This window comes from Leptodactylus fuscus, chromosome 2, assembly GCF_031893055.1.
Source record: "Leptodactylus fuscus isolate aLepFus1 chromosome 2, aLepFus1.hap2, whole genome shotgun sequence".
Classification (NCBI taxonomy): domain Eukaryota; kingdom Metazoa; phylum Chordata; class Amphibia; order Anura; family Leptodactylidae; genus Leptodactylus; species Leptodactylus fuscus.
Window position 1 is genome coordinate 34560505 of NC_134266.1, and position 13280 is coordinate 34573784.

General features: G+C 44.3%; 1 protein-coding gene across 1 annotated transcript in view; it reads right to left on the reverse strand.

The window, feature by feature from the left end:
- Nucleotides 1-13280, reverse strand: part of MAP3K15 (mitogen-activated protein kinase kinase kinase 15) — a 97922-nt gene that overhangs the window by 54411 nt on the left and 30231 nt on the right. Inside the window, exon 4 of the mRNA XM_075263596.1 lies at nucleotides 1003-1196. Within this exon, the coding sequence (XP_075119697.1) occupies nucleotides 1003-1196 (194 nt within the window). The remainder of the gene's footprint in view (nucleotides 1-1002; nucleotides 1197-13280) is intronic.

Consider the following 13280-nt stretch of genomic DNA (forward strand, 5'->3'; position numbering starts at 1 on the left):
TTCCATTGTTTTCCTTCGGTCGGAAGTTTTGTTGAATGCATATTTAGTCAGGAATAGGGGTTACTGTTTATACTCGAGTCAATAAGTTTTCCCAGGTTATTGTGGTAAAATTAGGGGCCTTGGCTTATATTCGGGTCGGCTTATACTAGAGTTCATACGGTACTTAATGCACTTGATAGCTACAATGCTATATAGAAACATGCCTAATATTACGTCCTCTTTTCATGTGCTGTCTCCCTCATTCCTATTTTGTCTTTTTTTTTTTTCTCTATCTTATTTGTTTAATTATCAGTGCTTGATGTGTTCTTGGAAAATATAAAGAATTAAACAAAAAAAATTAAAAAAATTATAAAAATAAAAAGAGAAAGCCACTTGGGACACTATTGCCAGGTTCACATCTGCGCTTGGGTTTTCTTTCTTTGAGTCCGCTTGGGGATCTGAAATATGCAAACCCAATCCGCGTACAAAGTGGTAACACACAACGATAATGGGGTCCGCCGGGTTTCTGCCAAAAAAATGTGTCGCGCTCCACATTTTTCAAGCGGTATGGGGAATCCCCAAACAGACGCCAAGCACTGGTATGAATCCAGTCTTAGGCAGAGTTCAGACGGGGTTGTATGGTCAGGATTTGGACACTGAGGCCGCCTCAGATTCCAGACCAAAAAACCGGTGGCCTAGTCAGGAGAAAGTGTCCTCAGGCGGACGTCGGCGGCAGAGTTGGCCGTGTAATCTGCCTGAAGAAAGGGCATGCCGCTTCTTTATTCAGCGAGCGGGAACAAAACGCTCGTGGAAAAAAAGAAATGACCGGCATCCACTGATTTCAACGGGAGATGGTTTTTTTTGCTCAGGATTTTGACATGGATTCCGCTTCAAAATCCTGACCAAAAAAACACCGTCTGAACTCAGCCTTAGCCACCAGTCCATAAGAACCTGGTTTAAGGTCCCAAATCAACTTGTTGACATGGTATATGGCAAGAATCTCTGTATACATATCCTACTTACCATGATGTCACATGGATGTCTTTAAGCAGACTAATAAATCTGTCAATCAAAGGAACGCACAGAGGTCCTAAGAGGTTGTCCCAGTTGGGTTGCATGTATTCTGAAGCTCTCCGCTGGGCGTCACTCTCACAACAAAAGTAGTCACCACAGGGCGTCACAATGTATGAAATGAAGTAGTAGTTACCGCTCGAAGCCTGAAAATGGGGACAATAAAATAAAATGTATAACCCAGATATACCAGTATCAGAACAGCCATGTGTTACACCCCTTAAACCATCTCTTAGGCCTGGCTCAGGTTTCCATTCGGATAGTCCGCCTGGGAACCACCGGAATGGAAACCTATCCGTGTAACAAAGCAGTTACCGAAGGACTAATGGGGTTGTGTGGTTTCTGCACGAAAAATGTGAAGAAAAAAAAAAAGAGCTGCTTGCAGGACTTTTCTCTCCGGATATTTCATGCGGAGAAGGGAATGCGATGGCCTGAATACAGAGGTGAACCGGGCCTTAGCTCCAGCACCCCGCACCTATGTCCCCCCAAAACACTAGGTTTCATCCTCTGCAAGTACACAATGAAGCTACCACTGATAACAGGCAGAGAGAAATGGATACAGAATTAGATCACCTATTAGTCTCACAACGGTGTCAGAAGTTCTGTCAAAAATGGCAGCAAAACACAATTTTTTCCACTAAAACACAGGCAGAATAATGGAAGTCCAAGGGCCGTGGGGTCAGTCAGGGGCACCAAACACAAATGTGAACCCAGCTTCAACGCTACAATAAATACCTTCGTATTTACTGGAAATAGAATATCCCTTTAAGGATACAAGTTTAGCTCATGCCCTATTTATTTCATTAGGGTCAGCCCTATTCTACCACAAGACTGATATCAATGGCTGAAGGCTAGAAATTTCCTGTAATGAGGCAGTTTAGAGGTAGCACTTACGTGGCTGAGCTTCCTCTCTAGTGCCCTTCCATTCAGTGCAGATAAAGAAATAACACTAAATAGCTAAAAGTGATTCTGAAGTGGTGTGGGAATATTTAGGAAGGGGGGGGGGGAATGCTGCTGGTCAGGTGCGGAGTCTGCAAATCCTCTATTTCTGTAATAATACAAGGGCCAAGTCTTGGTATTTGAAGGACTATAAATCTTTAGAATAGGTGTATAAATCAGAAACACAACAAACCAACTATAGACATTATATTTGGCAAGAAAAATGGAGGAAAAGCCTAAGCTTGATATAGCAAGTGATAGCCACTAATTTATAAATAGAGCGCTGATAAATACCAGGAATATGGTCCTCGAGAACAAGTGTGGTTTCTTAGGTTACCTTTTCTAGTTCAATTACCGTTATGCAACATCGAGAAAACACAAAAATACAGGGGGCGAGGATTTATAAAGGTCCAGATCTCAAGTTTAGGGTCCTTCAGACCAAAACAGAGCTGGCGTCCCTAGTAAAAATAAACTATACATATCGTGTTTCCCCGAAAGTAAGACAGTGTCTTACATTCTTTTTACCCCCAAAAGTCTCACTATGTCTTACGTTCGGGGTATGTCTTATATTGGGAACCCCCCACCCCCATCATCTTCATCAATCATATGGATTGAAGCGGCGGCACGCGAGGAGTTAAGCGGCGGCCACCGGCAAAGTCTGTGTGCCACTTCCATACATTGCAATGGGAGCGTGCTATTTAAATAGTATTTGCGCATCTCTAACTTCAATTTAACAATTGAAGTTAGAGATGTGCAAATACTATTTGAATAGCACGCTCCCATTGCAATGTATGGAAGCGGCCGGCGCTTAACTCCTCGCGTGCCGCCGCTTCAATCCATCAACCCCTGTCATTATAAGAAGTTCTTTCCTCTGACCACGTCGGAATAGCCTTAAAAAAGGCTATTCGTCTCCTACCTTATGCCGTAGCCAGCGGCGCCTTCTTCCTGAGCTGCGTCCGCCCCGTCTGTGTCCCCGTCTCATGGATGACGCATGCGCAGTCGGCTCTGGCTGCGAGAGCCTGTTAGAGCCGACTGCGCATGCGTCATCCATGAGACCCAAAGAAAACACAGACGGGCGGACGCAGCTCAGGAAGAAGGCGGCGCTGGCTATGGCATAAGGTAGGAGACGAATAGCCTTTTTTAAGGCTATTCCGACGTGTTCAAGAGGAAAGAACTTCTTTTAATGGTAGAATCCCTTTAACCCCTCGCGTGCCGAGCGCTTCCATTCATTTCAATGGAAGCATGCCATTGAAATGAATAGAAGCGGCTGGCACGCGGGGGTTAACCGGCAAAGTCCTTCGCAGTGCTGTGTTGTGAGAGCCGGGGGGAACGCCCCCTCCATCTGCTCGCAGTACTCGTCCATAGACGAGCATTATCAGGGAGGGAGCGTTCCCCCGGCGCTCACAGCACAGCGGAGCCCCGTGTTTCCCCGATAGAGTAGTAAGACACCCCGAAAGTAAGACAGTGTCTTACATTCTTTTTACCCCGAAAGTCTCACTATGTCTTACTTTCGGGGTACGTCTTACATTAGCCGACCTCCCTGAAACCCCCGCTATATATATACACATACACATATACACACTCACCGGCCACTTTATTAGGTACACCTGTCCAACTGCTCGTTAACACTTAATTTCTAATCAGCCAATCACATGGCGGCAACTCAGTGCATTTAGGCATGTAGACATGGTCAAGACAATCTCCTGCAGTTCAAACCGAGCATCAGTATGGGGAAGAAAGGTGATTTGAGTGCCTTTGAACGTGGCATGGTTGTTGGTGCCAGAAGGGCTGGTCTGAGTATTTCAGAAACTGCTGATCTACTGGGATTTTCACGCACAACCATCTCTACGGTTTACAGAGAATGGTCCGAAAAAGAAAAAACATCCAGTGAGCGGCAGTTCTGTGGGCGGAAATGCGTTGTTGATGCCAGAGGTCAGAGGAGAATGGCCAGACTGGTTCGAGCTGATAGAAAGGCAACAGTGACTCAAATAGCCACCCGTTACAACCAAGGTAGCCAGAAGAGCATCTCTGAACGCACAGTACGTCCAACTTTGAGGCAGATGGGCTACAGCAGCAGAAGACCACACCGGGTGCCACTCCTTTCAGCTAAGAACAGGAAACTGAGGCTACAATTTGCACAAGCTCATCGAAATTGGACAATTGAAGATTGGAAAAACGTTGCCTGGTCTGATGAGTCTCGATTTCTGCTGCGACATTCGGCTGGTAGGGTCAGAATTTGGCGTCAACATCATGAAGCTTGGATCCATCCTGCCTTGTATCAACGGTTCAGGCTGGTGGTGGTGGTGTCATGGTGTGGGGAATATTTTCTTGGCACTCTTTGGGCCCCTTGGTACCAATTGAGCATCGTTGCAACGCCAAAGCCTACCTGAGTATTGTTGCTGACCATGTCCATCCCTTTATGACCACAATGTACCCAACATCTGATGGCTACTTTCAGCAGGATAATGCGCCATGTCAAAGCTAGAATCATCTCAGACTGGTTTCTTGAACATGACAATGAGTTCACTGTACTCCAATGGCCTCCACAGTCACCAGATCTCAATCCAATAGAGCATCTTTGGGATGTGGTGGAACGGGAGATTCGCATCATGGATGTGCAGCCGACAAATCTGCGGCAACTGTGTGATGCCATCATGTCAATATGGACCAAAATCTCTGAGGAATGCTTCCAGCACCTTGTTGTATCAATGCCACGAAGAATTGAGGCAGTTCTGCAGGCAAAAGGGGGTCCAACCCGTTACTAGCATGGTGTACCTAATAAAGTGGCCGGTGAGTGATTATATATATATATATATATATATATATATATATATATATATATATATATATATATATATATATATATACACACATACATGTACACACACACACACACACACTTGTATAAATACATCAAATGAGTCAATATTTACTTCTATTCTGTTTGACAGATGATATATAATCCGGTTACATATTTACTTTTTAAACAAAATGTATTGGTTTTGACTATTTTAAGATACTGCTCAATGTCAGTGGTCATTTATCAATACTAGTGGGAGGCTGTATCATTAATAATAGTCAGGGTATGGAGTGTCATGAGAATCTATCTGTGAGCGGTCAGCGACCTTATAAGACCCTGTTATATTGTGATTAGGCCACAAAATGTCTGAAGACAAATGTACGGCACCACAGCGTGACATTGTGGCACATGAGCCAATGCTGAGGTACCGTCAAAATGTAAGAAATTTTTGTATACTTTTATGGCTTTCAGTTTAAAATAACAGACCCTGTTATAGTCAGTGGGGTCCATCAGGCTCTATATTTAACCGCTATTTTAGAAGTCCTCTGATGGATCAGAACAGACAGTGGACACTATTATGAACCTAGCATAACCATGTTGCAGAAAAGCAGCTTCTTTTGTTGCAGATTTTGCTGCTGTTTTTCAAACAAAGTCAACAGTGGCTTAAAAAAGGAATGGAGAATATAAAGCAAGCTTTTATACTTTCCCCTTCTGCTAAGTTGACTCCTGGTTTTGGCTCAGCACAGCAAAATCTGCAACTAAAAAGAAGCTTTTTCACAACGTGTGGCCTTATGGTTTTTCAGAACTTATGACCTTAGGGAGGGTCATGGAATGAAGATCAGTGGGGTACAACACCCAGGACCCTTGCAGATGAGCTGGTTCAATTGGCAGTGACAGACTCCACTTCACCATTCCTGGTCACATGGCCTGTTTGCAGCTCAGTATTCAATTAAATGGGCTGATCTGCGATACCAAACACAGTCACTATGCATGTGTATGGCGCTGCGCATCATAAGTAGCAAAAAGGCTGAAGCGCTCACCCAAATGCTGATTGGAGAGGAGCCCCAGTGTTGGAACCCTGCCAATTTTCAAGGAGGCTTCACGGATAGGTCATCAATTATTAAGCCTGCAAATCCCGTTAAAGGGGGTATGCAGGGTGAAAAAGGCTTACCAGTGCACTGGATAAGTCTACATATAAATAACCAGGTTCCCCCCATTTGCAGTGAAAGGAAGGCCATAAATCTTGTTCCTCTGCCTCCCCTCTGACTTGGCCACATGACTGAGTACTCTATGTGCAAGCAGCAGGAACACAATGGAGTCAGTGACGTAACATAGAGCTTGAACACTGGAAGAGGAGGCGAAGCACACAGACTTCTGTCCATCCTCTACGCTCTGCAAATGTAGAATGAGCATGATGGGGGGCAAAATGTATGTATGCATATATATTGTGAGAATATGACAGGCAGAGTGCTGGAGTCCCGATATATGAGCCCCAGGTTTCTGACATATGTGTGGTCCAGAGCAGGTCTTGAGTAGGCCTCAGCCCAGGTGTAGATACTGGGCCATAAAATGCTGCAGAGCCGGCACTTCAGGGCAGATCCTGAGAGCGAGAGGAAGTACCTGGGTCTGTCCTGACTCACACAGAGTCTGGCGAGACCGTATTGCACTATTTTTGTTTATTTGTGTGGGTAGTAGTAAGCCACCAGTATAGTTAGTACTTTATTGTTTAGTTAGTGCTCGAACGAGCAGGGTTTTGTTTCACATTCTTTTGCCTGAAGTTAAGGCTGTAGCCTATTTTGTACCTGAAGTGAAGGTTTATTTGTTTTGCGGTTTTTCTAAATAAACCTGTTTGCTACAGATATTGTGTCTCTATCTCTGACTGGTTGGGTCCGCACCATCGCTGCTACCTTCCCCATATATATATATTATACATACACACACATATATATATATATATATATATATATATATATATATATATATATATATATATATATATATATATATATATATACACACACACACTTACAAATAAGAGCTTATCTTTTTTTAGGACAAGTTGTAGGCTTTGACTGGTACATTTTTGGATAGATATATTTTTACAGGATAACTAAGGAAATAATTGTTTAGTTCGACTCATTACATACCGTAAGTAGTACAGGGTATTATTCCTGCCAATAGTGCAGGTTCTAATAGATATCAGCGCCCTGAAATGACATGGGAGGTGGGGCGACAGAGTGTAGAAGAGGCCCTGCAACCTAAAAAAAATTGTATGTGTGTGTACACGCGTGCCCTTATTTTCTCTACATACAGCCCCGTACTTCAAGCCCATCCTCCAAACATAGCTAAAGATGCAGGAGCAGTTTCCAATACAGAAGCAAGGGGAAGAAGAATATAGAAATTTAGGATTTCACGGAAAGGAAACAAAATCTGTTAATGAAGACTATTACAAAATGTATTAATGTCACAAATCCTGCCAGAAGTTGTCTGAAAGTTTAGTTACCCTTTAAGTTTGCAGCCACTGAGTATTACACCACAATAACACTGAACCATAGTAATGACACATTAACTGGAACAGAAACAGCACACAGTGTGCAGAGGAAATCATACAAGACTGCTCTGAGCAAACACTACTGTGCAATGTTTGGCAGTCAAATACTTTTCATTTACTTTATCGCCTGTATAAGTGGAACATTTCTATATTTCCATAAGGCTTCCTTTGCAGGTTATCTTATCTGATTACACAAATAAAGAAGATATTGCAAAGAGACAAATACCCAACAATTGACCTTATAACTAGTTAATTCATTGCAGAGAGAAAATATTTAAGGAGGACCTTTCATCTCCTGGGGCACATGTGGTGTAATATACCGCTAGAAAGCACACAGTGCGCTCAATTCAGCGCACTATCGGCTTTCCCGTTCTTTACCCCACTAAAGAGCCATCAGTACCAGTACCGTAACTCTTCGCTGTCAGAAGGGGGTTTCTGACAGTCAGTCAGGAACACCCCTCCTCACGGTAGCATCTATAGCGCTGTACTGTGAGAGGGGGCGTTCCTTACCGTCCAGCCATGACGCTGAGCGGTGAGGAACGTCCCCCTATTCAGTGAGGAACGCACTGAATTCAGTGCACTGTCGGCTTTCTAGCAGTGTATTACACCGCATGTGCCCGAGGACGTGAAAGGTCCTCTTTAAAGGGTACGGAGTTTTCATGAAAAGCTGAAATATGTGTAGGGTCTTGCTGGGCAGTCTGTCCTATGACTATATAAGACTAGGTTTACACCTGCGCCTAGTTTTCATTTGGGGTCATAGATTTCCAAGAGTAAGCACTTCTTTAAGCCAGTTAGGTTTCTGTTTGGGGGTCTCGAAGTGGACTCCTCAAACAGAAACCTGAATGCAGGTGTGAACCTAGCATAAACCTTCATACAGGGCCGGCTCCAGGTTTTTATGGGCCCTTGGGCGACAGAGCCTCAGTGGGCCCCCTTGTAAAGGAGGCGGGGGAGTCGAGACACTGTGCATCGCAGATGAAGCGAGTGACGTCATGCAGGAGTGTGGCGTCACCAACGCCATACCTCCCAATTTTTAAAGAGAAGAAAGAGGAGCAAAATGTGCGGCATTTGGCTCCACCCACTTTTGTTGATTCCACCCATTCTCATTCATTTATCATGTGCTCCCACACAGTACAATCCTCCTACAGTCACCCGTAAATTATATGCCCCCCCTCCATCTCTCCCCCAGTTTCATATACACCCTTCCTTTGCCCCCAGTTTCATGTCCCCCCCTCCATCTCTGTCCCCAGTTTCATCACGTTCTCCCCCTTCATCTGCCCACAGTTTCTTGTCCCCCGTCTCTGCCCCAGTGTCATGTTGCTCTCCTCCCCTTCATCTGCCCCAGTGTCATGCCGTTCCCCCTCCCCTTCATTTGCCCCCCAGTTTCATTGGGCCCCCTCCATCTTTGTCCCCAGTTTCATGCCGTTCTCTCCCCACAACCTTCATGTTCTCCAGTGTCATGCCGTTCCCCCCCTCCCCTTCATTTGCCCCCCAGTTTCATGGGCCCCCTTCATTATGTTCCACCTTTATATTTAATACAAAACAAACACACTCACCTTCCATCGATCCCCCGACGCTCCTCTCTCCAGTCACATACGCGATTAAAGCAGGAGCTGTGAGTTCAGCTCCTGCTTAGCTGCGACCCAGCTTGCGTGTGTAGGCGTGATGACGTCATTGCGCCTACACACGCAAGCCGGGCCGGAGCTTTAAAGTAGGAGCTGAATTCACAGCTCCTGCTTTAATCGCGTATGTATTCCAGCTCATCGGCGGACGGATGCCGATGAGCTGAAATCGTGACAGGCAAGTGCCGGGGGGCCCCCAGAGGCTCTGTGGGCCCCGGCACTTGCCCGACTATGCCGTGCGCTGACGCCGGCCCTGCCTTCATACATGATGTCCTATCAGCCTTTCTGCTGTTAATAACCACATTATTGCTAAAGAACATTTTACATTTGTCTCTAAGGCTGTGGGTGTGTACAATAAGGAACAGTCTGCCCCTCCCCTATCCATTATAACTACTACTGTTTTACTTACCTATAATTCTGCCAGGACTAACTATACAATAGCAAACAAATCACTGATAAAAGCCCTGGCGACCATCCAGGAACACTGGATAAATAGGGTAAATTCATGCAGGAATGGCACAGGAAACGAGTAATCTATGCGCACAGTCAATATCTAATAACAGAGGAAGTAGATACATGTACTAAGAAGACTTTTCTTACCCCCAGTTCACCTCTACATCTGGGATTCTTTTCAGGGAGTCTACCAGGGGACCCCCCCTCCCCCAAAACAGAAACCTATACACATTAAAAAGCGGTTAGCTAAGAAACCACATGGACCCCATAGACTCTAAATGGGTCCATGTGGTTTCTGCTAGGTGACTGCACAAATCATGTGGAGAGAAAAGTACTGCAAGCAGCACCTTTCTCCCCGAATGTTTCGTGTAGAAACCACACGGACCCCATCATAATCTATGGGGTACGTGTGGTTTCTTAGATAAATGCTTTTTAGTGAGTATAGGTTTCCGTTTGGGGGGGGGGGGGTCCCCAAGCAGACTCTCTGAACGGAATACTGAATGCAGATGTGAACCGGGCCTTACATTTTATCATACGAGATTGGCAGAATGTTCAGTCCTTTGCACAAAGAAAGCAATTTGTAGACGTGCTGTGCGGAGAATTAACCCCCTCCATCTCCATTCACAGTGTGAAGATAGAACAGAACCTCCCCCTTCACTCACTGTGACACTGTCTTGCATCTATGGAAACAAAACTTTCCTAACAATAGCAAGTGAACTGGCAAATTAGTTAAAAGGGAGACACCTAATGGTAGGAACTTTGAATAGGTTTTTCTGGCAGAAGGTAGCAAGGTTTTTAATTAAAATACATTACATTTTGGTCTAGAATAACAGACTTAAAGGGGGTGTTCATGCTACCATTACTTATGTCCGTTGCTTGTATCCATCAAAAAATGTTAACAATGGCCACTAACAGAACTGTCATAAATCAGTTAAAAATCCTTTCAATGGGATTTGATTTGTTGTTTAGTGTCTGTTTTCGCCAAATCCATCACATATCTGTTATTTTAGCAGACAGAATAGCTCAAGTGCAGGACTTTTGTGTCTGTTCAAAATAACAGACGTATGACAGACGTTAAGCATCCCTTATTTTTTAATGCTACTGTCTATGGCTAATGAACAGTAATGGAAGGTTGTCTACTATTACAGTCCATCTTTTTTCTGTATGTGCTCAAAAAGCAGGAAAAAAAGCAGTTAGTATAAAAACAGACAATAATGAACACATTAGATGGATCAGTAAAAAAAAAAAAAGACATTAACATCAGTTCGTGCCCACTAACCCCTCCCTAACACCCGTCATAATAGTACGGCAGATGTCAGGTATTTAAATATGACGGCTGTTCAGGAGCTGAACGGACACTATAGCCCCCGCGATCCCTGCTGTAATTTACAGTGGAGATCCAGCACTAATGCCCACAATCTTTGCCCGCTCTGATCGTGGGCATTAAGGCCCCAGCTCCTCGGTCAGCATTGTCATGACTATTTCCTATTGAAGGATCCCAGGCTTGTCTGGCTTTCATTTGTACGTCATACAAATGCTGGTATAGTGCAATGCATTGGCATCGTAATGCATTGCATTAGTGATCAGACACCCTGGGGTTCAAGTCTCCTAGAGGGTCAAGAAATTACAAAAACACCTGGTCTACAATATTTTTCCCGTATGGTGAACACTGTAGCGTGAAGTGTCAGAATCATCGTTTTTTTTTGCAGTTTCACCTGATAAAAAATGTATATATAAAAAAAAGTCAAAACAATATAGACATTCCTCAAAATGGTGTAACTAAAAAGTACACCTTGCCCCCCAAGCACAGTGCTTGCTCTACAATTCGGACAAAAAATGATATCAGCAACATTAACCTTTTTAGCTAGAAACCTGGATCTGGTTCCTTATCTATGCAGTACGCTCCTACATGAATCAGACTACCGGCACTGGTGAGGAAGGATGACAATTGTCCGCAATTCTGTACATATATTATAATAACAAAAGCGACCACGCTATATTATTGCTATGTCAGGCATCTCCATGATTATAGGAGATCATACTCCCTCGGCTTTTGTGAACCTCAGTCCGGGATGTAATTACTTGGGCCGGGGGAGTGCCATGACCTATACAGCTGCCTCCCAGGCACTCTTCCATGCATAGAGTCTTTACCAGAAATGATACGGGCTGAATGATATGATTTGTTACTTCCCTTTAAGATAAGAAAATATAACATCCCACGGGAGTCTTGAAACTGGCTATGCCCAGCTTCCTTATATAATCTTGAATGACAGCGGATATGGATGTCGCTGCATGACATTATATATAGTATATGTAAACTGCATAAAGTCAAATAACATTGATTTTCTCACAATGGCATCTGACAAAGGCAAGCATACATTAGGTCACTGTTTCCCAAACTATGGGTCATGACCCCCCTGGGGAGGGCATGTAAAAGACCTCAAGGGGGTCATGAGCCAAGCTGAGAAATTTCTTCCTGCACGCTATGCAGCCGCCTGGACTGTACGGCCAATAATACTAAGGTAGATGCTAGAATGGAGAGGGTAAATTAAGGTGCTGACTGCCATGGATCCAGTAGGTGGCACTGCTTTCTGTTAGTATGAAGCACCACCCGCTATGTACACGTCAAACCAGGAGGGTTAGGGTTGCATATAGAGAGGCATAGTTAGTCTCTACTTGGACCATGCAGTACCCAAAAAAGCCGAGGCTCTGGGCATGATAGCTGTGATGGACTGATGAGTTGGTAGGTACTGCAATAGCACTTTTCATGATGTCATAGTCATGTGTCCAGTCACATGCAGGGGTGAAGCATGTTGTAGAATAGAGGAAGAATACAGAGATAGTAGTGCTAAATGTGGTGGGGATGAGGAAGGTAGCAGAGTTGTGTGCGGGGAAGGTGAAGGTAGCAGAGCTGTGTGCATGGATCAGGAAGGTATCAAAGCTGAGTGTATGGAGGGAGCAGAGCGGTGTGTGCAGGAAGGAAAACATGGAGGCAGCAGTGCTGTGTGTGTGCGGAGGGGGGATTATGGAGGTTTCACAGCTGTGGGTGTGGAGGACATGGAGATAGAGATATTAGGAGGAAGAACATGGAGGTAGCAGTGCTGTCTATGTGTAGCAGGCATATGTGAAGGAGGATGAAGCGGAATAGACAGATTACACCTAAAAATCAGAATAGAGGCTGGATATAAGCTATAGGATTTTTTGTAATGGGACTAATTAGGATAGTGGATTCCAACATAAGTCTTACCCAAAAGGGCTAAACTTTCAGAAAGTTTGGGAAGCAATAAAAATGGGTTAGTGCCAGGATCTGCGCCATTCTGACAGCAGGCTTATTGTGATGGAGAGATGACTGGGATCAATGCATCTCCAAAGTGGTTTAGTCGGGCGTTTCCAGTGTGCAGCGGTTAGGAGCTACCAAAAGTGGTAAGAAGGACAGCGACAGGGTCACGGGTGCCCAAGACTCATTGATGCACATAGGAAGCAATAGAAATCACCATATAAAATAATACTGGTTACATCAGAACCTTGTCAGTGTGTATCATAGTGTATGGGATGTGTAGCTGCAGACAGGTTAGGGGGCTCCTACAGACCCCTGTGTATAAATACAAGGTTTATGAGACACTCTGGAAGCAATATCCATGGCTTTCATTGTCCACGTTACTCTTCTTAGATTTTCATCCACACATTACTACCCAAGAAACTGGAATTGACGTAGATTCCTTTATTATGTAGACTTGTAAGATTTTTCCAGTTAAACCTCCCTGAGATGAAATGCAATGTGATGTGGGAAAATAAATCTACAAGTCACTCTGTCTTGGCCGTGGCTCATTTGGCCTCAGTTCAGATGCACAGCTATTATTCAGTAATT